A 24,386-nucleotide genomic window follows, 5' to 3' on the forward strand; every position below is an offset into this window, starting at 1 on the left:
CTCCATACTTCAGCTCCAGGCAGAGAAGTTTCATTTTTTTTTAAATTTATAGATGAATTTGGTGAGTACTGAGTCATTTTCTTAAGTTTATTTATTTATTTTCAGAGAGAGCAAGCAAGCAGGGGAGGGGCAGAGAGAGAGGGAGAGAGAAGATCCCAAGCAGGTTCTGCACTATCAAAGCAGAGCCCAAAGTGGGGCTCGAGCTCACGAACTGTGAGATCATGACCTGAGCCCAAAGCGAGTCAGACGCTTAGCCAACCTAGCCACCCAGGTGCCCTGACAGACAGGAATTTTTTTATAACAGCTTTATTGAGATACAACTCACGTACTATAAAATTTGCTCACCCAAAGCGTACGATTCATTGGATTTCAGTATATTCAGAGCTGTGCAACCATCAATCACATCAATTTTAGAACATCCCATCACCCCAGCAAGACAATTCCTAGCAGTCACTCCCTATGCCTTCCTTCCCCCCAGCTCCTTGGCAACCGCCAATTTACTTTGTCTCTATGGACTTGCCTGGACATTGTGGGCATTTCATATAAATAGAATACTATGGTACAAGGGCCTTTTATGTGTAGCTGCTGTCACTGAGCATCGCGCTACCACCTGGGAGCGTGTATCAGTGCTTCGCTCCTTTTTACCCACAAACAACATGTCACGATGTAGATACACCACATTTGTCTACCCGATCATCCGTTATAGACAGTTGGGTTGTTCTATTTTCTGGTTATTACGTATAATACCACGAACATCCCTGTACACGTTTTTATGGGCACACGTCTTCAATTCTCCTGGGTCGATACCTATGAGTGGCATCGCTGGGTCATATCGTAATTCCACGTGTAACTTTTTCAGGAGCTGCCAGGCTGTTTTCCCCAGGGGCTGCCCCATTTTACGGCCCACCAGCCAGCCGTTCAGGAGGGTTCCCCTGCTCCACGTCTGCACGAACACTTGTTACGTTTTACCTTTGTTTTCTTTTTCATAGCCATCCTAGTAGGAGTGAAGTGGTCCCTTCCCTTCCCTTCCCTTCCCTTCCCCCGTGAAGTGGTTTTGATTTGCATTTCCCTGATGACTCCTGATGGTAAGCATCTTTTCATGAGCCTCTGGGCCATTCACCTCTTTTCTTTGTTGAAGGTCTGCCTGCACCCTTTGCCCATGTCGGGGGCAGAGGTTTTTCTGACTGGAGAGCACTCTGTAGGAGCGCAATAAATGTTGGATACTGAACGAACGGAACGTCTTCCCGCAGGCAGGCAGTGGGTGTCATGCACCTGTTGCCGAGTCCCCTCTGCGCTTATCACGCAGGGCGACTGCTTCCCGGGCTGTGGGGCCGCCCTTGAGTGCCCGCGCCTGCGACTGTCTCCTGCTAAGAACCACGTCCTGAACTAGGCAGAGCCATTCCCGCAGTTCCCTCGCAACTGGCTCAGCGGGTCAGCGGGGTCGCGGGCGCCCCCGGCGGCTCCGGTCGCCCGTGGCAACGCGTGGCGCCCCGCTTCCTGTATTGATTCGAATCACGGGTTACGTCACGTCCTCCCGAGATGCCCGAGGCGCGCAGGCGCAGCTGCGCGGGGTAGGAGGGGCGTGGCGCGGCCCGGGCGCGAGGCCCGGGCGCGCGGGGGCGTGGCGGGGCGTGGCGGCGGTACGCAGCGCGCCGGCGCGGGGGCGTGGCCGGCCACGGGAGCGCGCGCGGCGGAGGAGGGCTCCGGGAGGCCGCGGAACAGCGACCGCCGCCATATTAAGGAGCGCGGAGCCCGGGGTCCCGACAGCGGCGGCCGCGGCCGGACCAGTGGAGCTGCGGGCGGCAGAGGCCGGCGCGGCGCTGCGCCGGGAGAGGCGGGGTCGGCGGAGCCAACGGGGGACCGGAGCGAGCCAGGTGAGGCGGCCGGGGTCTGAGGACCCGCCCCCCGGGCCCGAGCCGCGACCCCCGAGCCGGGCGGGGCCCGACGGCGGCGCGGGCCTACCCGGGGGCCCCCGACACCGCGCCGGCGGCCGGGGTTGCGGCCCCCGCGCTCGGGGCCCCCTCCAGGAGCCGGCCAGACCTCCTGAACGCCGCCCCCCAGTGCCCAGCTAGGCCCGCGGTGACCTCAGCATCTCGCTCCCGTCTTCACCCCCAGATCCGGCCCTGCGTGAGCGCCCCAGCCCGAGCCACCTGCGACCCGAGACCTGCCCCCCCGCAGCCGGCGTCCGGGGTCCGCCTATAAACGGGGGTCGAGCTCTGTCTCCTTAAGCCGGGCGTTCACCCTCGAAAATAGCCATTGATCACCTCTGGCCTGTCAAACCCGCTTCCTCCAAACCCGGACCGTCCCAGCTCAGGCCCTGCCCAGATTTCGGCTGCCCCCATCGCTGTCACGACTCACCCCGGCCCGAACCGGGCCCCCTCCCCCCATCCCAGTAGAATACAATCCGAGCCGTGTGGACCGTGAAGCGAGTAGACGGAGGTGCGGAGACCCTGTGGTCTGGGCTCCCCGTCGTGCTCGCCGCTCCCCTCCCTCTCGGTTCTGGCACACAAGCTCTCAGGCCCGGCTCCTTCAATGCACAAGTGTCCCCTTGCCCCCGGCCCTCCCAGCCCCCATCCAGCGGGAGTCAAGCTCTCCATCTGGGCCCTGACCCCACCAAAATCTGAGCCCAGCTACGCCCCGACCCCGGCACATCCTGCCTCTTCCTGTAAGCCCAAGCCCCGCCACCCCGGAGCCCCCGAGTGTGGAATGTGTCTCCCCATCAGAGCGTTTCCCCCCGCTAGAGACTGCCGACCGGTGCCCGCTGGTCCTGCACTGGCTGGGCCCGCCCCCAGCCCAAAGCCTGAGACCCTCCGCTCTGCAGCCTGGACCCGTTTAGATTTTCACCTGTTCTTGCCCCCACGAGATCGTCCCCTCTTTCAGGCGCCTGTCAGGCTGGGAACTGGTCCCCCTCCCACCCTTCGCTCCAGTCGGCAGAGTGATGACCTCAGGCCTCTTGCTGGTGAGGCTGCACCAATCCCCCCCACCCCCCCAGCTTCTTACCACGCTTTGCATGAGGATGATTTGCCCGAAGAAAAACAGTCCGTCACAACATACCCAGCTGTGCCTCTTACCCCAAATTGGGGACACGTGAGAGGGTGTTTGAAACGTAGGGGGTTGGGTGGTCTCTCCCGGAGGAGGTGGGGGATTTGCACACCAGAAGCTGCCGAGAGCCTCTGGGGCCCGTCCCCCCGAGTGGCGCACTGCCCCCCAGCTCGCATCCTAGCCTGTTCATCGTGCAGGGTTTCTCGTGGGCCGTCTTGGCCCCTGGTGCCGGGGGCGCCTTCTGTGTGAGCCGAACCCGACCGCGTGCCTTGCGAACCTCAGAGTGTAAGCAGGTGTGCCGGCCGCATGGCGCTTGGCCGAGCGAACGAGGATATGGGCTCCCCCCCCCCCCCCCCCCCCCGAAAACAAGGGCTCTGGTCTTGGGACAGCTCATGGTTCGAGGGACAGCTGCCTCGCTGGGTGGAGGGCAGTGTCCAGGGAGGTAGCTGTGCTGCCCCTTTGCCCCCTGGGACTGTTCCCCCGGGGAAATCTCCGACTCCCGTGCCCTCGCCGGTGGTGGCGGCTGTTTCGGGCTAGGGGAGAAGCGCCTGGAAGCAGATGGAAAAGCGATGAGTCTTCAGAAGCCGGTCGGCCTGGATTTTCACATCGGGTCCTCTGTTTCAGCAGGAAATGTCCCGCCGCTGTTACTTGTTGGGGCCTCTGGTCTGCTGGGGTCTGGATACCAGGGACCTCTGGGTTTGGGGATCCCCAGGAGTGTTGGTTGTGGGGACCTTTTTCGGGGTAGCACTGAATGGGGTGAGGATCCAAAATCATTCTGTTTGAGGGGCGAGCCTGGAGACTTGAGTCGGGTGTCCGCATCAAGGGACTTGGTGTTTTAGGAACCAGCAGGATCGCAGTACCCTTGTAATTGTCCTCTGGAGACCTGGGTGCCGCCGTCTGGGGACATCTGTGGTGATCGGGACAGGCGCTGATTGGGTTCAGTGATCTGGGGGTGCTCCTGGCATCCAGTGGGTGGGGTCAGCGAAGCTGCTGCCCCACCCCACCACCCAGTGCTCAGCATGGCCCCAAACATCAGCAGTGTCGAGGGGGGACCGTGAGCCCTGTGAGGGCAGGGACTCTGTCCCCAGAGCCTGCGCGGTGCCCCCCGTGAGGCTGGAGCGTGAGAACGCTGGCTCAACTGGGTGCTGGAGGGCGGGAGGGACTGATGGACCGAGGGAAGGGTGCGTTTGGCCCGTTCCGGGAGCTGGCACCGGGGCCGGTGTCCCGCAGAGCCAGGAAGGGACTACGTGGCCGCCCCTCTTCGGCCCGGCGTCTTCCTGCCGTCCGGTTTCTGACCCACCACAGGCCGCGGTGGCCTCCCCCTTGTCACGTCCACTGTCACCACGCGGGCCACCTCTTGCTGCACCTGCCCGAGATTTGGTGCACAGGGAGAGGCCGCGGACGCGGGTGGTTTGGAGCCGGGCGCGTGCGGCAGCACCTTCCTTCGGTGGCCAGACGCACGTTGACGCTGGGACTCCACAGGCTCCGCCCACGACCAGAGCCCTTCTGGAAGGGACACTTGTGTCCCCAACAGCTGCGCATCCTCGTGTCCTTGGCAGGTGACCTCTTTCTCCTCCTGTGGCGTCCTCACCTGATACCGGGGCAGGAGCACACGGGACGTGCCGCCGGCCCCGTGCCATCCAGTCCTCGAGCGCCGTGCCTGACACATGCACCCTCCCTCCCCCCGAAAAGTGGACTCCGCTGTCCCCTGGCTTCCTATGCCTTCCCTTCAGGGAGCAGCCTCCTTTCCGTTACTTGTTTGCTCGACCTTTGTTGGTGACAGATCTATTCAGATACGGTTCCCTCTCCGTGTGAGTTACTGATTTAAACTGTGCAATTGAGTGGTTTTCGGCTTGTGTACCCATCACCAGATGGATTCTGGAACATTCTCACCAGTCCAGACAAGCCCCCTTCCCGTCAGTCGTCAGTCCCATGCCCTTTGCAGCCCCTGGCACCCGCGGACTCACACCCCGCGTGGCCTCTCGTGTCTGGTTCCCTCGCTGAGCGTCGTGCGTTCGGGGTCCGTCCGCGGGGCGGCGGGGCCGGGCGACTCTCGCTCCTGCTCGAGGCCAAGTGACGTTCCTGTGTGTTGGCTGGACACGGTACGTTTGTCCACTCGCCGGTTGGCGGACGCTTGGGCCGTTTCCACCTTTTACCTGTTCCGGTCAGAGCTGCTACAGACAGCTGAGCACAGGTTCTCGTGGCCGTTGCTTTCGATGCAAACTGAGATCCCGCTGTGCTGTCTGCGTGCGTTCTTGCTGGGCACAGTTGACCCCCTGTCCTCGCGCATTGCTGGACCCCGAGGCTGGCTCCTGAGCTCCAGCCCCATGGGGCCAGCGCCAGTCACCGTCCCCTGGGGGTCCTGCCGGCACCTGGGGCGAGTTAGCCCCGAGGAGGTCACGCTTTCCTCTGACCGTTCCCTCCCCCAGCCTCACGTGGGGCCCCTCGTGCCTGTTCCCCCATCCTCTCGGGACCCCCTGCTTCCCCACCCGGACTGGGCAGGCGCTGTCGGGTCCCCCGGGGCCCCCCTCCTCCACACGACACTACCTGCGGTCCATGAAGGCTCGTCTCATCCTGTGACTCCCTCTTCCCTGGCCTTCCCCACCTCCCCACCGCGGGCCCAGGAGACTGTTCTTTGGGCCTTCGCTTTCCCTCTTCCTGCCCCCCAGCGCTCTCCTTACACCTGGCCTCCCCAGACCTCTGTGCACAGACCCCTCCCGATCCTCCTGCCCTTTTTTTGCACGTGCTCCTTCCCGGAGTAGATCGGGCCCAGAAACCACCGATTTGTGCAGGAGGCGTCAGGCTGTATTTGCACGGCGTCCTATGATAGAGATAAGGAGAGGCCGGGGGTGGGGGGCGGCGGTGATGGAGGGAGCAAGGGAAGGGGCAGACCGCCGCTCGGAGGCAGAGTCTGTGCCTGTGCCTACCGCTTATCCAAGGCCGCACGGCAGGAGAAAGGTCAGCGCTGCTCTCCTGAGCCTGAGGGAAGCCACTCTTCCCTCTACAGATTCCCCCAAGCCGGGGGTTCTCCACTGGGGGCAACGTCCGGGCATGTTTGTGGTTGTCACGCTGGGGGTGTTCTGGCATTAAGTGGGTGGGCCCGGGGAGGCTGCTCAGCCCCCTGCAGTGCCCATAACGTACCCCCCCCCCCACCAGAACATGCCTGGTCCCAGCGTCTGCGGTGCCAGCAGCTGGGGTTGGCGGTCCCTGCCCTAAATGTAGTAGGTTTAGGTCTTCCTTCTGCCCCCACCTAGGACCCATAGGTGGGGTCCCTGGTGAGACATATTGAGCACTTTCTGCTGCTCAAGGCCGCCTGTGAGGGGGTGAGCTCCCTGTCCCTGCAGGCATGCAAGCAGATGCAGTTGTGAGGGGCTCATCTGAACCCCTTTAAGGCCTGATCCAGCCTTGAGATCTGGCCCTGTGACGTAAACCGCAGTTTCAGTCGTGTAAATGATCGTAGATCGCCTGCTGCTGTTGCCAAGTTGTCCCTCCCTCACGTGGGGTTTGCATCCTCTGGGCTGCTGCCGACCCCAGTGCCCAGAGGGGGTAGACGAGAGGCTTCACCTTGGGCACTTCTGAGGCTTAGAGCAGCAGGGCTCACCCGGGGTGCCGACGGTGTGGCCGTTTCCACAGGGTCAGAGGGGAGAGCCTCCGGTCCAAAGGCCATGTCCTCTAGGCCGTCAGCCCCCGGAGGGCGGGACTCCTTGGTCAGCCCCAGGGTCTGCCTACACAGAGCGGGGAGTAAGGTTTAGCTGAGAGAACGGATACACGCATGGGTGCTGGGATGTGTTCTTCGGGGGCCCCCGCCTCCAGGCCTCCCCAGAAAGAACTTGCCTCTGGTGGTGATTCACGTCAGCCCCCAAAGGGGAGGCTCGTTGCTTCCCTGTCGTATGTGTTAGGCTCAGCCCTTTTTTTTTTTTTTAATTTTTTTTTTTTAACGTGTATTTATTTTTGAGAGAGAGGGAGACAGACAAAGTGTGAACAGGGGAGAAGCAGAGAGGGGGAGACACAGAATCCGAAGCGGGCTCCAGGCTCTGAGCTGTCGGCACAGAGCCCAGTGCGGGGCTCGAACCCACAAGCAGTGAGATCATGACCTGAGCCAAAGTCAGACGCCCAACCGACTGAGCCCCCCAGGCGCCCCGGGCTCAGCCCTTTTTGATTCCGGCTCCTCTGGGCTTTGTCTTTGGTGTCATGAGACGTGAGGGACCCCTAGCCCATCGTGTTCCCCCCACGGGGTGGGAGCTCTCTCTTCAAAGGGCCCGTTCTGTGCATCAGCTATTGGGAGTGCGAGAGCCTGCGTTCTGGGCCATGTCTGAAGGCCACGGCCAGCCCTCCTGCCTCCACGTAGCCCCATTTCTTTTTACTGACGACAGTCTTCCCTCCTCTTGGAGGAAGACCCGTTCTCCTTACCTGCAGCCTCAGTGAGGGAAGAGAAGGGGCCCCACCTGGCCACCCGGCCGACAGCTGCGGTCAGGAGCTCACCGGAGCAGCGGCCGCCCAGGCACCCCCCCCACCCCCGCCCCCCGTGCCATACAGCCCACACACAGTGCGGAGGGAGGAACAGGAAGCCGGCACATGGGGGATGTGTTGTGCACCTGTCGCTGAGCCCGTGGGATCAGCCACCACCTCCTAGCGTCTCCTTTGAGTCAGGCACCCTCCTAGCTGCTTCGCAGAAGTTACTGGGCCAGTAAGAGTGGAAGCCAGGACTCAAAGCCAGGTGCGTCCCTCTCTGAAGCCCCCCTTTTTCCAGTGTACCTTTCTAGGGCTATATGGTATTTGGGTTTCCTGTAGTGGTGGGGGCGGGGGGCTCGAGGGCTGGTCCCCAGCTGGCCTGAGCCGAGGCCGGGGCCGCAGAGCCAGAGGCTCCCACGTGAGCAGAAAATCAGACAAGTCCTTCCTTCTTCCAGTTGGGTCTTTCTCATGTGCTACTTCCCCGGTCCCTTGGAGAATAGCTGAGAGTAACACATCCGGGCCCCAGGCCCCCCACGGGAGCCTCTCCTCTTTCTCAGGAGGAAAGCACCGGGAGCTGGGTAGTCTGGGAGCACCTGCCCCCCCCTCCAGATCTCCTGCCGTCTCCGCCTGTATATCTCTCAGACAGGTGCATGTTCCTCAAGGTTTCAGGGGCCCTGTGAGAGGTTGTGCCCCCTGGTGACCGTTCCCGGGAGCCCCCAGCCATTTATCAGTAAATCCCTACTTGGGGGATGGTTCCCGCTAGAACAGACCAGCAGATACTCACGCGTGAGAGGATGCCCCCTCCAGAGCAGGCCTTGGAGCCCTAGGTGGCTGGCTTGCTCGGGTGCTGGGCCTGGGGACCCCCTCACCTGGGGGAGCGTGGTGATCTGAGCAGCCACGGGCAGGCGGGGTGAGCACAGGTACCAGAGCCGGACTTGCCCGGGTAGGAGCCCAGCGCCCTGGCCCGCCAGCCACCACAGGGTCCTCCTCTGTGAGGTGGAGGCGGGACCGCTCGTGGGACACAGTTAAGTACAAGGCCTCGAGCGGTGCTGGCCCGCGGAAGGCCCCAGGCGGGACCCGCTGCCGTCATTATCCCACAGGGCCGGGAGCAGTGTCCTGTGCACCTAGGACCCCGTGGCGCCCACATAGGACGTAGCCGAGTGGGCGTCCATAGGCTGCTTCCTCGTACCCCGTGTGGGGAGCCAGTGCCGCCTGGCCTAACTGGCCGGCTTCCCCTCCAGAAGCTGGAGTTAGCTGCACCCAGGAGCACTGTGCCGGGACACGCTGGCTGGTGTGGAGGACATCTGGTCGTCGTGACAGGGAGAGCCTCCGGTATAAACCCATTTTATAGGTAGCCCCGTCCAGGCTACAGTCACCCTCGAGACACTGAGTCACGAAACGTTTCATTTTTCCTGGGGCTTCCTGAAGAGCCTTACAACATCTAAGTGCGGGAGAGACTGGTTTTTCAAGATGAGCAAGACTTTGAAGGATGTGAAATTTGGCGAGGGCCTGGGGCTCGGCATGAACTCGGCACGGGTTGGGGGGGGGGGGGGCGGGTGCAGCGTGGACCCTGCCGTACCAGGCCCAGAGAAGAGGCCGTCCGTTTGCACGCCCTGCTCCTGGGGTGCCCTCCACGGCTGCACCCCTGCTGGGGGAGGCTTCGGAGGTGATCGCGGGTGCCTCGAGCTGCGTCATCGGTCCTTGCTGACAGCAGGCCTGGCCCGTGTGTCCCGTCGTGTCCCTCATCCGCTAGCCTCCCTGGCCCGGCACCGTGAACGTTCCTCGGGGGCATCCTGGGCACTGAGGGCACTGGGCAGCGTCCCCAGCCCCCACCTCCTTGAGGCCAGGAACACCCCAGTCGTGACCGCCGTGACAGACACACGTGTCGACAGACAGACGTGTCCCCAGACGCTGCCCAGTCTGAGGGCCCCTGGGTCACACCTGGACTGAGTGCCTGGTGGGCGGAAACTGTGGGAGCACCGCGGCCGCAGGGCTGGCCGGGCAAGGCCACGGGCTGGCGGGCTGCGGAGGCGGCAGGACGGTGCCACGGCCTTCGGCGCGGCCTGCCCTGCCACTGGGCCCTCTCTCAGGGAGGGTCGGCGATGCCTGACCCTCGGGTAGCTGTGCGGGAACCTCACTGTCCTGTGAGGCGGCTGGGTGGCGCCTCTGTCCCGGAAGAGCAGGCTGGGAGGCTGAAGGCTCGTCCGAGGCGGTGGCGGAAGGTGAGCTCTGGGGGCCGCGGTGGAAGAGGCGGCCCCCTTCCGAAGGGCTGGCGTGGTGGGCGGGCGAGTCCCCCGGCGACGGTGCCCTGTGGAGGGGACAGTGGCGGCGAGGGGCCGAGGGCTCTGGCCCCCCTCACCCGACACAACACCGGCCCGCCCGGTCAGCAGGGCGGCTCGCTGCTCCCTTCCCACCTCGGCTGGGGCTCGGCCTGGGTGGGGGAGCCCGGCCGCCGGGGGCCTGCAGACGGTCTGCACACGGTCTGCGCACGGCGACTGCTCGTTAGCGGGAGAATCACCGCACACCACACCCGCGGACGTCTTATTAGGAAATTCTCAGACTAGGGCAGGGGCGGCCGAATGCTCAGTGCGCCGCCTGGGCCGCCGGCCGCGTCCATCCCGCCTCCGCTCTCACGTGACACAGAACCCAAGAAGTACATGAGGCGCCCGGGGAAACCGGGCTCCTTCCTCTCTGTCCCCCACCCCCGGCCCCCTCCCGAGAGCTGACCTGTGCTGCCAGCGTGTTCCCCAGCCTTCTAGAAGCAGCTCTTTGGCCCAGTGCTGCCGTCACGTTCGGGGGGGGGGGGGGGGAGGATCCGGCCGACCCTCCTGCCGCCTCTCCTGGTGGGGACACGAGCCTCACCGTTTGCTGTCACACACGGCGCTTGCCTTTGTGTTCGCGGTTTTGCACACACAGCCGGAGTTCCTCCGGGGGAATTCTTAGAAGTAGGGAGAGTGCGTCAGAAAGGATGTGCGTTTTAAATTTGGAAAGCAGCTGCCAAACTGCCTTCTTCGAAGTCGGGTTTCAGCTCCTGCCAAGGAGCACGGGTGCCTGTCTCCTCCCTATGCCTGCGTGGCCCGGAGTGCGGGGCTGTGGGCCGGGGCCCTGCTGTCCGCGTGGGGCCTGCCGCCTTCCAGCTGCACGCGAGGGTGGGCGTCTCAGGAGCCCTGGCTGTGTTCACACCCTTCACGTCAGCGTCTCCCGTGGGTGGCAGGTGTGTTTTCCGCTAGTGTCTTTTTTTTTTTTTTTTTTTTTTGAGAGTGAGAGGGAACAAGGGCAGAGGCAGAGAGAGAGGAGGATCCCAGCGGGCTCTGCACTGTCAGCACAGAGCTGAACCCGGGACCGCAACCTGAGCCAAAGTCAAGAGTCAGGTGCTTAACCGACAGAGCCCCTTGGTGTCCCTGTGTCGTCTTCCTAAATAAAACCGTTTGTGGGGTGTCTTCCCTTGTAGACGCTTTGTTTCTCCCGAACTGTGGCCTGGGCCCTGCCGTCAGTGAAACAGACCAGCCCTGCTGGCCTCATGGGGACCCCCCCCCCCACCGGGACATCAGCACGGTGACTTTGGTCTGTGACTGGGGGGCCGTGGTTTCCATTGGAAGCTTGGCCGGGCTGAGAGGTTTAGGCTGCTGTAGCCCACAGTGTGACCATTCCCCGTGGTGAGGCCCCTCGTTCCCCCAAAGCCCCACTGGCCCTGAGCAGCCCTGCTCGGGGAGAGCAAGGCAGGGGCGGTCACCGAGCATGTGGACCGAGCGTGGCCTTCACCGGTGCCCCCCAGGGCTCGCTGCCTGGCAGGCGGCAAGCAAGGCCCCAGTCAGAGCCCTCGAGGGTTGACTCCTCACACAGTGGCCGAAGGAAGTCTGCTGCCTCTGTGACCCCGGTTCACTCAGGACAGCTGACTGGCCCGACTCCGGGAAAGTACCCGCTGATGGCAGAACTTACCAGAATGGAGCCGTGACTGTTCCTCTTTATGCCCCTTCTTCCCCGCCATAAGCCCCACCCAGGATGCTGGTCCTCGGTCAGAGTGGACGCTGGCCTCCTGGGGCTCAGCTCTGGCTCCCACGTGGCCCAAGCTCACCCTTGGGACTCTGTCCTCTGAATGGGAGTCTGCAGCCTGGACAGAAACTCGTACGGCCGTGCTGCCCCAGGAGTGGTCACTGTGCCGAGGGCACACCTTGGGGTTCATCCTGGGGACTTGGAGGTGGGCTGGAAGGGGTCCCTCCCCCCCCCCCCCCGCCAGAGAAGTGAGGGAGGCTTGAGGGACACAGCCATCAATCACTGCTGGACTGTGTGACAGAGGAGCTAGACTGGTCTGGGGACCTTCTGCTGGGACTACAGGGTACGTGCAGGGGAGGGGGCCGACGGGCAAGAAGGAGGTGGCCGCTCCCACAGGCTTACCCGAGATGCGGGCAGGGCATGGGGGAACCAGCCCCACTTTGCTCACAAAGCAGGAGGCCCGCCGTCTGGCCCCATGGGGACGATGGGGCCGGTGGACTTGAGAGGAGCTCCGGGCCCAGCGGAGGGAGGACCCTGGGGGCGGGTGGGCACGGGGAGGCAGGCCTCGGGGCAGGGGCTCCTGCCCGTGACCCCACGTGAGCCTGCAGTGCCGCTGCCCCTTGCTCGGCCGTCCCAGGTTCGCGTGCGTGAGGCGATGGTGCAGACACACGGGTCGTGGGGTCGTGCACGGGGAGCACGGGATCAAACGTGCAAGCCCGCTAACCTGCGCGGTGTGGAGCGCACCGTGGCGACTAGCGGCCACGCGCCCGTGCCTCTGAGTCTCACCCAGCGGGCTTGGCTCTGGCTGAGTGTCCGTCCGGCTTTGGGCCTGGGCCGCAGCAGGCTGGCTGTGTCCCGCAATTGCGGGGTGAGGGTCGAGGACTCGGTGGGCTCGTGCTGGTCCTTCAGCCCCGTGCTGTGCACGGTCTCTGCCACAGGCCCAGGAACCCGTCAGAGAGGCCATCTGGGGCTGTCGAAGATAGAGAACCTCGTGGCGTGGCCACGCCTGGAGAGGTGCGAGTGGTGGACCCCCAGGCTGGTTCCCTCCCCGGTGACGCTAAGCTCACACTGCCCTCGGGAGTCTCTTTTCAAACGGGCAGACGTTCTCTTTAGTCCACTCTCTGTCTCTGTGGACGGCACTCCTCTAGGGACCCCCTGTGAGCGGGGACACACGGGACGTGTCCTCCTGCGCCTGTGTTCTCCGGGTCCGCCCACGTGGTGGCCAGTGGCAGGGCGTCCTTCCTTTCCGAGGCTGGGCCACATTCTGGTGTGTGCGGGTGGGGCGCGTCGGGTTTATCCGTTCACTCAACCTGTCGACAGACACTCGGGGGTCTTTCTCTCCCTGGCGATGACGAACAACCTAGAATAACGCCAGTTGGAGCTTTAGGGGACTGGTTTCGGTGCGGGTCTGTTTGCTTTCATTCCTCCCAGGTGCACACCGAAAAGTGGAATTACTGGGCTACGTGGCTGTGTGTGTGTGAGACAGAGACGGCGAGGAGCCTGTGGGGGCGGGGGGGAGTCAGTGTTTCCTGGGGACAGAGTCCCGGCTTGGGGGGAGGGAAGGTTCTGGAGACCGGTGGGGGGGGGGGGGGGCTGCACGACTGTGTGTGCTTGAAGCCGCCGGGCTGTGCACTTAGAAATGGTTAGGTGGTACATCTTAGCGTATTTCACCCCAATTTTTTAAAAGCAAATGTTGACTTCTCCAGAGGGCTACCCCTCAGGATTCACAGACTTTTAATTTTGGGCCAGCCTTCGACTTTCTGGTATTTGATCTGTCGTGAACCCGGGCTCCAGACAGAGCAGGAGAGCTCGCGGTGGCCCTGAGCGCATAGGGGGTCTGGGGCGGGGGGAGCGGGCGCGTCGCGAGGAGCTGCAGCCCTCTGAGCCCCCTCTCTGCCAGGCCGTGTCCCAGAAACACTTGCTTCAGGCCCCCCCATTTGCTCTGCGGTGCCCCCGGGGGAGGCAGGACTGGTGAGCGTTTCGTGTCGGTTTCTGGAAGCAGCCACTGGCTGCGGGCCTGTGTCCAGCCCCGCAGTGAGGAACATCCTTCTCCCAGAGGTGGCCACTCGCCCCCACCCCCCTTGTGCTGGAAAGTGCACCGCCCTTGCCCGCGTCCAGGTGCTCTGCTTCTAGAACATTCTTCCGTCTCCCCCCTTCTCCTTTTCAGAGAAGCCTTCCGAGCTGGGCTGAGCCCAATGGGAGGAGGGTGTGAGTTGTACAAATTCTGAACGGGCAGAGTTGCGCTGTGGAACCCCATCCCGCCTGTGCACATCCAGGTGCCTGCAGCTTGAGGACTGTGGCCCCGTTCGTGCATTAGGACAGAGGCTTCCTGGGCGTCTGGGGGCCTCAGTTAAGCATCTGACTCTTGATTTAGGCTCAGGCCGTGATCTCATAGTTCATGAGATCGAGCCCTGCGTCAGGCTTCGTGCTAATAGGGTGGAGCCTGTTTGGGATTCTCTCCCCCTCTCCCTCCCTCCCCCCCTCTCCCCCTCTCCCTCCCTCCCCCCCTCTCCCCCTCTCCCTCCCTCCCCCCCTCTCCCCCCCTCTCCCCCCCCCTCCCCCCTCCCCCCTCTCCCTCCCTCCCCCCCCTCCCCCTCTCCCTCCCTCCCCCCTCTCCCCCTCTCCCTCCCTCCCCCCTCTCCCCCTCTCCCCCCTCCCTCCCTCCCCCCTCCCCCCCTCCCCCCTCCCCCCCTCCCCCCCTCCCCCCTCTCCCCCTCCCCCCTCCCCCTCCCCCCTCTCCCCTCCCCCCCCCCTCCCCCTCCCCCCTCTCCCCTCCCCCCCTCCCCCTCCCCCCCCCCCTCCCCCCTCCCCCCTCCCCCCTCTCCCCCTCTCCCCCTCTCCCCCTCTCCCCCTCTCCTCCCCTCTCCCCCCCTTCCCTCTCTCCCCCTCTCCCCCCCTCCCGCCCTTCTCCCCCTCTCCGCCCCTCCCCCCCTCCCCCCCCTCCCCCCCTCCCCCCTCCCCCCCTCCCCCCCTCCCCCCCTCCCCCCTCCCCCCTCCCCCCCTCCCCCCCTCCCCCCCTCCCCCCTCCCCCCCTCCCCCCTCCCCCTCTCCCCCCCTCCCCCTCTCCCCCTCCCCCCCTCTCCCCCTTTCCCCCTCTCCCCCTCTCCTCCCCTCTCCCCCCCTTCCCTCTCTCCCCCTCTCCCCCCCTCCCGCCCCTCTCCCCCTCTCCCGCCCCTCTCCCCCTCTCTCCCCCTCTCCCCCTCTCTCCCCCTCTCCCCCTCTCTCCCCCTCTCCCCCTCTCTCCCCCTCTCCCCCTCTCTCCCCCTCTCCTCCTCTCTCCCCCTCTCCCCCTCTCCCCCTCTCTCCCCCTCTCCCCCTCTCCCCCTCTCTCCCCCTCTCCCCCTCTCCCCCTCTCCCCCTCTCCCCCTCTCCCCCTCTCCCCCTCTCCCCCTCTCCCCCTCTCCCCCTCTCCTCCTCTCCTCCTCTCTCCCTGCCCTCTCCCACCTCCCCCTGTGGGTGTGTGCACATTCTGTCTCTCACTTAAAACAAATAAACTTAAAAAAAGAAAAAAGGATATAGAAGGTTCCTCATTCAAGGAGGAATCCTCGCTGGGACCACTTTGACGCTTACCCAGCCCCCACCTCGGGGTTGGACATGGTCTGAGGGTGGCTTGTGGCCTCGGAGGGTCTGAAGCAGGAAGGCGACATGGTGGGTGCTTGGGAAGGAGGGTGGCCGGAGGGCAAGCTCCAGGACCCAGACTTAGATGACACACTTGCACTAAGCAGGACTAAGGCCGGGAGTCCTGGCGGAAGGTCCCTCAGAGCAGCCGCCGTCCTCCCCGTCCCAGCCGCCTGTGGTTTCCACAGCCTGTGGGGTGTGCCTCCCCCCCCCCCCCCACCACCACCACCACCACCGGGCTCCTGGGAGGAAGTGGCAGGCCTCGGCCATCACTGTGGAGTTCGCCGTGGTCACCGGGCAGTGGAGGGGGCTGCTGCCCGCCGGCACTGACCTCTCCTGCCCTTCCTGCCCCAGGCTGACCCGGGCCGGCTGACCTTGGCCGGCGGGCTGTGCCTGCCCCGCGTCGCCATGGACCAGGACTACGAGCGGCGCCTCCTCCGGCAGATCGTCGTTCAGAACGAGAACATGATGCCCTGCGTGAGTACCGGGCACCCTGCCCCCACTGGCGCCGGCCGGGCCCCGGGGTGGCGGGGAGCAGCCTCTAGAGCACTGGGTGCCGGGCCGGCGAGAAGCACGTCCTCCCGCGGGCCTCCCGGTGGCCAGGGAGTCCCCTCCCCGGGCTTCCGGCGTGCCTCCTGCTGCTGGGGCCCACAGGGACGGTCGGCTTCCACACCCCTGATCCCCGGGGCCACGCCCGGGACTGACTGCAGGGACGAGGGCAGGTGAGCTGCTCTCCCAGTTTCCGGAGAGGGAGCCGAAGGGCCTGGGGTCTCAGGCCTGTGGGGCCGGCCTGACCGGGCAGAGCCGTGGCGGCAGCTTGAGGTGGCCCTGTCCTTATCTGCGGAACTCAGCAGAGCTTGGGGAGGCCTCTTTTCCTGGACCCCACCCCTCTCAGCCACGCCATCGTGGGCCCCTGACGGGTCACGGGCTGTGCTCACCGCTCTTCTCAACGCTCTCAGCTCTGTGCCGGGCAGTTGAGGCCTTCTCCCGTGCTGTCACGGGGCCACGCTCGTCCTGGGGGTCCCGTCGAGGAGTCCTGCCTCCCCAGCTCCTGCTGTGGCCGGCAGTCCTCGCCTTCACGTCCCCCGCTTCTGTGTGGGTCTGTGTCTCTGACTGTTCGGACACCAGGTGTAGATTTGGGGCCCGTCCCACCCGGGGTGGCCTCGTCTTAACTGGATCACAGCTGCAAAGACGCTGTTGAATGAGGTCACATCCCGGGTGCGGGGGTGGGGACGGCTAGAACTTCAACCCATCCTTCTGGGGAATGGGGGGGATGTATGTGGTCCAGCCCCCAGCAGGTCCCTTAGAGAGAAGGACTCTCCTGGGACAGTTCAGAGGGCTGGGCTGGTTTCCTGGGAGCAGGGCCCCCGCGTCCATGTGCCGGCTCCAGAGGGGAGTCGTGCTTCTGTGGGAGACCGTCCTTGCCTGACGGAGATGGGGCCCGAGGAGCAGCAAGGTGTCGGGTCCGTCGCGGTGGCTTAGAAGCGAACAAAGCCCCGTGGCGGGCGCCCGTGCTCTCGGGCTGCCCCGTTCTCGAGGGTGTCGCCTCCCCGGCTGGGAGGATAAACTGAGGCCCGCCGGCAGCGTTCCGGCCCCGCGGCTCCCGTGTCAAAATGTTTCACCTCTGCTGCTCGATCCGCTCGTTCGGCGGCCAGAGGCCTCGCGCGAGGAGGCGGGGTAGGCCTGGCCCGGGGTCTGAGAGGAGAGGCTGGCCTTGGCGTCGCGCGCTGGGGGGCTCTCAGGCACCAGCCCCGCCCTGCCGTCATTCCAGGTCGCAGAGATGCGGCGAACCCTGACGCCCGCCAACTCTCCCGTGTCCTCCCCCAGCAAGCACGGAGACCGCTTCATCCCCTCGAGAGCCGGTGCCAACTGGAGCGTGAATTTCCACAGGATCAATGTGCGGGCCGCCCAGAGGGCAGGGCCGGGGGGGAGGGGGGCCGGGCGGGCGGCTCCAGCTGACCCCGCCTCGTCGCCCCCGCAGGAGAATGAGAAGTCTCCCAGCCAAAATCGGAAAGCCAAGGACGCCACCTCGGACAACGGCAAAGGTCAGGGGTCACACCCCGTCTGGCCCCCTGCCCCGCCCCCCCCCCCCGCCCCCTCCCCCAGGCCTGACAGAGCCCACCGCCCACAGATGGCCTGGCCTACTCCGCCTTGCTGAAGAACGAGCTGCTGGGAGCCGGCATCGAGAAGGTGCAGGACCCGCAGACGGAGGACCGGAGGCTGCAGCCGTCCACGCCTGAGAAGAAGGGCCTGTTCACGGTGAGCACGCTCGCCCTGCTGGCAGCGTGCGGCACAGGCCCCCTGCAGGCTGCCCGGCTCGGCCGCCCGCGCTCGGCCTGTGCTCACACCCCGGGAGCCGCTGGGCCCCGTGCCTCGAACCGGGGCTTTGCTCTCCCGCTGCTCCACAGGCAGCGCTGGGGCAGGCGCCAGGTGCGCGGTCCTGAGGCGGGGGGCAGCCTGGCTCGGGTCTCTTGACGGAGGGCCGGCAGGCTGGCGGCCGGGGGGGCAGGGGGAGGCCGGCACCGGGCGGTCGCCGTCCAGGGGAGGCCTCAGGCATGAGGCCCGCTTTGCTTCTCTGGATCCCCGGAGCCCGGGCCACGTCTCCGACCCGAGTACTCACCTCGCACTCCGGCCTGGCCACCAGCAGCGCGGGGGGGCGCCAGGGCCCCGGGGGTGAGGTCCCCGGGCTGTGCGGCCGAGGCTCTGCTCAGCTGGGGTCCCCCCTCCCCTGCCTCCAGTATTCCCTCAGCACCAAGCGCTCCAGCCCCGACGATGGCAACGATGTGTCTCCCTACTCCTTGTCCCCCGTTAGCAACAAGAGGTGAGTCTAGGCCTGTGGGGGCTGCAACAGGGCAGGTGGGCAGCCAGGCGGCGCTTGGGAGCCTAGCTCGGTCCTAGAACTGCACATGGGGTACAGAGGAGGTTCGGTGGGGACGCGCTTCAGGCTCAGTGGCGTTGGGCCCAGACAGGGCCGTCAAGGAGGGCTCCCCGGAGGAGGTGCCGGGCAGAGGGCGTGATGGGGCTGTCAGAGCTCAGGGCGGCCCGACGGCCGGCGGTCACCACCCGTAGCTGTGGGGTCATGTGGGTGGCAGGAGGAGGGGCAGAACGGGCAGGAGAGCACGCGGGGGAGCCCGCAGGTCACGCCAACGGCACCCCACGCGGTGGGCTCTCCCTGCAGTCAGAAGCTGCTGCGGTCGCCACGGAAACCCACCCGCAAGATCTCCAAGATCCCCTTCAAGGTCCTGGACGCGCCAGAGCTGCAGGACGACTTCTACCTGAACCTGGTGGACTGGTCGTCCCTCAATGTGCTCAGCGTGGGGCTGGGGACCTGCGTGTACCTGTGGAGCGCCTGCACCAGCCAGGTGGCGCCAGCACGCGGGGGTTGGGGGGGGCTCGGGGGACTTTGGGGACCTCCGGGGCCGGGGTAGCACCCCTCTGCCCTCCCCGGGGCCTCCCCTGTGCGTGCACGCTGACCCGGGCGAGGCCCCCGGGTCCGGCCCGGCCAGGGGACCCCCCTGAGGGCCGCTTCCTCGGTGGCGGTCATCAGCAGCCACCCCACCAATCTGTCAGAGTAGCTGCTGGGGTTCGAGGCCTGCTCTTCGCAGTAGGCTGTTTTCGGGAATGAGACGAGACGCGGGCGGGTTTCAAAGGGGCACGTGAAGCCCCCTCAGGGAAAGGGCTGCCCCTCTGCTCCCAGCAGCCTGTGGCCTGCCCCGGGGAGGTGGGGAGGGGGACTTGAGCGCCCGCCCCATCTCTGTGTGGTCAGTTATCCCCGTGCCGGTGTGTGTCCCCTCCTGGCCCACAGCGTCCCAGGCACCCCGGCCTCGTTGCCCTGGTGTTCGTAAGCCAGCGAACGGGTGCTTGGGAGGGTGGACGGGTGCACAGACAGGTGGCTGTGCGTCCGCACTCACCGACCGCTTCCCCTTTCCCCAGGTGACCCGGCTCTGTGACCTCTCGGTGGAAGGGACTCGGTGACCTCCGTGGGCTGGTCTGAACGGGTCAGTACGTGGGCCCCATCCCCTAGCCGGGCGGAGTCAGGGAGATATGACCCAGTCTTGCTGGCAGGGGCCCTCCCCAGTGTTGAGGGGGCTTTGGGGACCCAGAGGAGCCAGCAGCCAGCCTGGAGGTCACTTGTCTAGTCTCCGGGAGTCTAATCTCCACCTGCACCCCTGCCTGTCCCCAGCCTGTAAAGATGGTTATGGTGACTCTGGGTCAGACTTGGTGCCCTGCACACCTCTCCACCCCCCCCCCCACCCCCCCCCCCCACAGCTGGCACGGCAGCCACAGGCAGAAACGCACAGGTGTTTAGCCTGTGTGTCTACTGGATTTTGACAAACCGGTGCACTTGTGTGACCGTTCCCCCAGAAAGTTCCAAGGAGGGGTGTCCTTTTGCTTCAAAGAAACCTGTAAAGAAACGGCCCCAAGGCCCTGCGGTGAGGACGCAGAGGGAGAGGTCCCCGTGCCTGGGCCTGATGCCCACTCCCTCCCCTGTGTGCTCGGTCCTAGGGGAACCTGGTGGCCGTTGGCACGCACAAGGGCTTTGTGCAGATCTGGGACGCAGCTGCAGGAAAGAAGCTGTCCATGCTGGAAGGCCACACGGCACGCGTTGGTGAGAAGCCGCCCGCTTCCCAGGGGGCAGGTGTGATTCCCGGGGCGAGGCCTCAGCCTCCCTTGCCCTCTGCCTGGCCTCCAGGGGCGCTGGCCTGGAACGCTGACCAGCTCTCGTCCGGGAGCCGGGACCGCATGATCCTGCAGAGGGACATCCGGACCCCGCCCCTGCAGTCAGAGCGGCGGCTGCAGGGCCACCGGCAGGAGGTGTGTGGGCTCAAGTGGTCCACGGACCACCAGCTCCTCGCCTCGGGGGGCAACGACAACAAGGTAGGCACCGCGGGCCCCTCGCAGCCCTGGCCTCACCACGGAGTGAGGGCCGTGCGGGTTCTTCCCCCCGGGGGGCGGACTGTGGTGGCTTCCGGGGCCTCACAGCCACTGCCCCCCGCAGCTGCTGGTCTGGAACCACTCGAGCCTGAGCCCCGTGCAGCAGTACACGGAGCACCTGGCGGCCGTGAAGGCCATCGCCTGGTCCCCACACCAGCACGGGCTGCTGGCGTCTGGCGGTGGCACGGCTGATCGCTGCATCCGCTTCTGGAACACGCTCACGGGGCAGCCGCTGCAGTGCATCGACACGGGCTCCCAGGTGTGCAACCTCGCCTGGTCCAAGCACGCCAACGAGCTGGTGAGTGCGGGGCCGGCCAGGGAGGGCCTGCGGGGACACACGCGTGCGCCTCCCTCCTCGTCGCTAGACGGCCTTCGGAGCCTCTCCGCGAAGAGCCAGGGGCGGAGGAGCCTGGGGGTGCGGGCAGGAGGTGGGGGAGGCAGGAGCCCTGGCCCCGCCGAGGCCTCCCATGGGGTCCTGAGGTTCAGCCAGGCCCCCGCCACCCTCGTCGTGCAGACCAGAGGTGCCTGGATGTGCCCGTCCTTGACCCAGACGCCCACACCCCCCACACCCAGTGCCCGCCAGAGAGGCTCCCGGGCCTGTCAGGCGCCGTGTGTCCCACTCTGTCCAGTCACCGACCAGAGTGCGGGGAGCAGGGGCTGTGACCGTGCTCTCTCTACCTCGTCACCTGTGGCCTCTGTACCTCGCTCGCTTGGCGAGTCTGAGGTGCCGGCTCAGATGTCCTCGCGTCTGGGCCCCGGGCCTTGGAAGCGGGGGGCCCGAGTTCCGACAGCACCCTCTCCGCCCCCCAGGTGAGCACGCACGGCTACTCGCAGAACCAGATCCTGGTGTGGAAGTACCCGTCCCTGACCCAGGTGGCAAAGCTGACCGGGCACTCGTACAGGGTCCTGTACCTGGTGAGTCTGCCCCCCCCCCCCCCCCGGCCCCCAGCCCCCGGGTTTGGGAGACGTGCTGTGGCCGCCCAGAAACCACTGCCCTGCGCCCTGAGAGGCAGCGTGCGGCCCTGTGTCGGGGTTCCACGGCCCGGGGGGCCTCCAGGACTGCACAGCAGGGCGGGCTCCTGTCCGCAAAGGTCACGTGGTACCGATGGCGGGAACCTGCTGTGCTGCGCCTCTGCCCTCCCTCCCTTCAGCCGGGTGTCTCTGTAGACACACGCGGAAAGAACTCTCTGCGGATCTGGGTCCCGGCACTCACGTGATCGCTGAGGGTTTCACCAGACCACCCTCTGTCAGGTCTTGCAGAAAGGCCCCCTCTCCTGCAGATGCTCAATTTCTTTTTTCTTTTCGGAAGAAGACGTCTTGTGCTTTAACCAACATGCTCTTTGTCCCGTCACGCAGAAGAGCATCTCCGGGTGGTGGGCGGGAGGGAGGCTGCCTTGGGTTTTCCCGAGAGCGCTCCGACCCCGGCTCTGTCCGCGAAGCGCTGCCTGCGGGCGTAGGGACAATGGGGGTCTGTCTCCTTCCGCAGGCCATGTCCCCTGATGGAGAGGCCATAGTCACTGGTGCTGGGATGAAACCCTGAGGTTCTGGAACGTCTTTAGCAAAACCCGTTCGACAAAGGTAAAGTGGGTCGGTATCAGTGCCAGCTCTTCCCCTGCGCGTGTCCCCTCGGCCTGTCCTGGGGGCTTCCCCTGCCCACCCCCCACCTCCCCACCTCCCCACCTCCCCACCCCCCACCTCCCCACCTCCCCACCCCCCACCTCCCCACCCCCCACCCCCCCACCTCCCCACCTCCCCACCTCCCCACCCCCCCCACCCCCCCCCCCACCTCCCCACCCCCCACCTCCCCACCCCCCACCTCCCCACCCCCCCACCTCCTCCCCCCCCCCCACCCCCCCACCCCCCACCCCCCCACCCCCCACCTCCCCACCTCCCCCCACCCCCCACCCCCCCACCTCCCCACCCCCCACCCCCCCACCTCCCCACCTCCCCACCTCCCCACCCCCCCACCCCCCCCCCCACCCCCCACCTCCCCACCCCCCCCTCCCCACCTCCCCACCTCCCCACCTCCCCACCCCCCACCCCCCCACCCCCCCCCCCCCCCCCCCCCACCCCCCACCTCCCCACCCCCCTCCCCACCCCCCACCCCCCCACCCCCCACCTCCCCACCCCCCACCTCCCCACCCCCCACCTCCCCACCCCCCCACCTCCCCACCCCCCACCTCCCCACCCCCCACCTCCCCACCTCCCCACCCCCCACCTCCCCACCCCCCACCCCCCCCCCCCCCCCCCCCCCACCTCCCCACCCCCCACCTCCCCACCCCCCACCTCCCCACCCCCCACCTCCCCACCCCCCACCTCCCCACCCTCCCCACCTCCCCACCCCCCCACCTCCCCACCCCCCCACCTCCCCACCCCCCACCTCCCCACCTCCCCACCCCCCACCTCCCCACCTCCCCACCTCCCCACCCCCCACCTCCCCACCCCCCACCTCCCCACCCCCCACCTCCCCACCTCCCCACCCCCCACCTCCCCACCCCCCACCTCCCCACCCCCCACCTCCCCACCTCCCCACCCACCTCCCCACCCCCCACCTCCCCACCTCCCCACCCCCCACCTCCCCACCTCCCCACCTCCCCACCTCCCCACCTCCCCACCCAGCCCCGTTCGTTCTGTTGGCCAGCATCTCCCTGGGAATCTCCTCTGTGGCCCCCCCCCACCACGTGGCACGAGGCGCTCAGAGCCTGGCCACCCCCTACGCGCCTCGGGGTGCCGGGGAAGGTGCCCACGCAGGCTCCTCTGGCCCAGAACGTCACGTCCCCTCCAGGCAGAACTTCCCAGCCCGGTGCCGCCCGGCGCCCAGCCCCGGGGGCCTGGCCGAGCGGCGGGCACTTCCAGAGAGGTAGCCCGGGGGCCGCAGGCTCAGCGGTCCCTCCCGTGTGCCCCGCAGGAGTCCGTGTCAGTGCTCAACCTCTTCACCAGGATCCGGTAAACCCTCGGGCCTCTCTGTCCGGGTCGGAAGAGCACCGTCTCTCCTCGGCGTTCACGGACCCTCCCCTCTCCGGCACGCGGTCCCCGGAGGAAGCAGCCGGGGTGGGGCGGGGAGTCGGGCCTGGAGAGACCCCGAAGATTCTCATTAAAGCCTGATTGCGAACCCTGGCAGCCAGTGTTTGGGGCGGGGGCACGGCCGGGCACCAGCAGGAGAGGGGCTCCCGCTCCCTGCGCTGGGCGGCCCCGGCGGGGACCATCTGTTCGGCCGCTCTGCTCGGAGCACGACGGACGCCTCCTGGGACCCAGCCTGCTTCTGTTCACGTCCATCGCTGTGTCGTCGTCGTCGTCCTGTCGTCGTCGTCGGGCCTGCATGCTCTTCCCGAAGCACGCGCTCGCCACCGCCGCTGCCTCCACCCACGCCTGCGGGACAGACAGCCGGACGCCTGGCCGGTCAGCCGAGGCTGGGCAGACGGCTGAGCTCGGCCCGCGGATCTGAGAGACACATCCAGCTGCCCGGCGTCTCGGCAGCTGTGCCCGTGACTCCACAGGCTCAGCACGGCGTCCGGCGCAGGCCCGGGGCAGGCTCCGTGCCAGGCGGTCATCTCGAGACGGACTTCTGCCCGAGGAAGACGAGTCAGGTCCATTCGTTGTGTCGTGCTCACCCCAACCCCCCACTGTCCTGTCACTGCCGAGTCCCAGCCCCGCCTTATCCCCAAGCAGGACTCAGGCTCTTACAGCCTGCCGGGCAGCCAGCCAGGGAGACCCAAGGGCAGAATCAACCCTGAGGGCCGGGTCCTCCTCCCCGGCGCCCTCCGCACGCCCAGGTCGCCCCGTGGGGTCCCGACCCTGTGTTCCATTGGCTGTGGGGCGGCTGGGGGAGGAGGCCCCCCCCTCATGTCCTCTGCTCTGTCCCCAGCTGCACCTGGGCCCGTCCCCTCCCGCCGAGGGAGGAAAGAGGGCCTGGGTGTGGCCCGGGACCTGAACAGCAGGCCCCTGTCCCTCCTCGGGTCGGTGGAGGGGTGGGTGTACTGGCACGGCGGGCGGAGCGGGCCTGGGCTAGGCTGGGGGCCAGCAGTCAGGGCAGGGCCGCGCAGATCCCCTCCGCATCCCGGTGGCCTTGCGCTCCCTTCTGTCAGCCGTGTGTGCATGTGTATATACGTACTCGTGGCTTTTGTTTAGATTTGGTTTTGTGTTTGCGTAGACGGGTCCCAGGAAAGTTGAGGGGTGGTGGGGGAGGAGCAGTGGCTCAGCCGCTACAGTGGGGACGGCTCCCGGGCTCCCGACCAGCTGAGCCTGCCTGAACTGGGCGGGGAGGGGGCCGCCTCCCTGCGGGGCCGGGCCGGGGACAGTGTACATAGATGTGTGTTTTGATTGGTCGAGTTCTTATTTTTGTTTGA

At 66.3% G+C, this 24,386-nt stretch overlaps 1 protein-coding gene across 1 annotated transcript; it reads left to right on the forward strand.

Annotated features, from left to right (window-relative positions):
* The first annotated feature begins 1,658 nt into the window (after nt 1-1,658).
* Nucleotides 1,659-23,152, forward strand: FZR1 (fizzy and cell division cycle 20 related 1). Its single transcript, XM_042977767.1, is given in 16 exon segments — nt 1,659-1,874; nt 15,460-15,582; nt 16,877-17,002; nt 17,087-17,150; nt 17,237-17,364; nt 17,844-17,926; nt 18,284-18,467; nt 19,039-19,066; nt 19,069-19,103; nt 19,612-19,714; nt 19,799-19,983; nt 20,105-20,338; nt 20,851-20,955; nt 21,527-21,563; nt 21,566-21,618; nt 22,949-23,152. Coding segments are annotated over 15 exon segments (1,476 nt in total). The 5' UTR covers nt 1,659-1,874; nt 15,460-15,513; the 3' UTR covers nt 22,991-23,152.
* The last annotated feature ends 1,234 nt before the right edge of the window (nt 23,153-24,386 follow it).

The sequence above is a fragment of the Panthera tigris genome, chromosome A2 (assembly GCF_018350195.1).
Source record: "Panthera tigris isolate Pti1 chromosome A2, P.tigris_Pti1_mat1.1, whole genome shotgun sequence".
Classification (NCBI taxonomy): domain Eukaryota; kingdom Metazoa; phylum Chordata; class Mammalia; order Carnivora; family Felidae; genus Panthera; species Panthera tigris.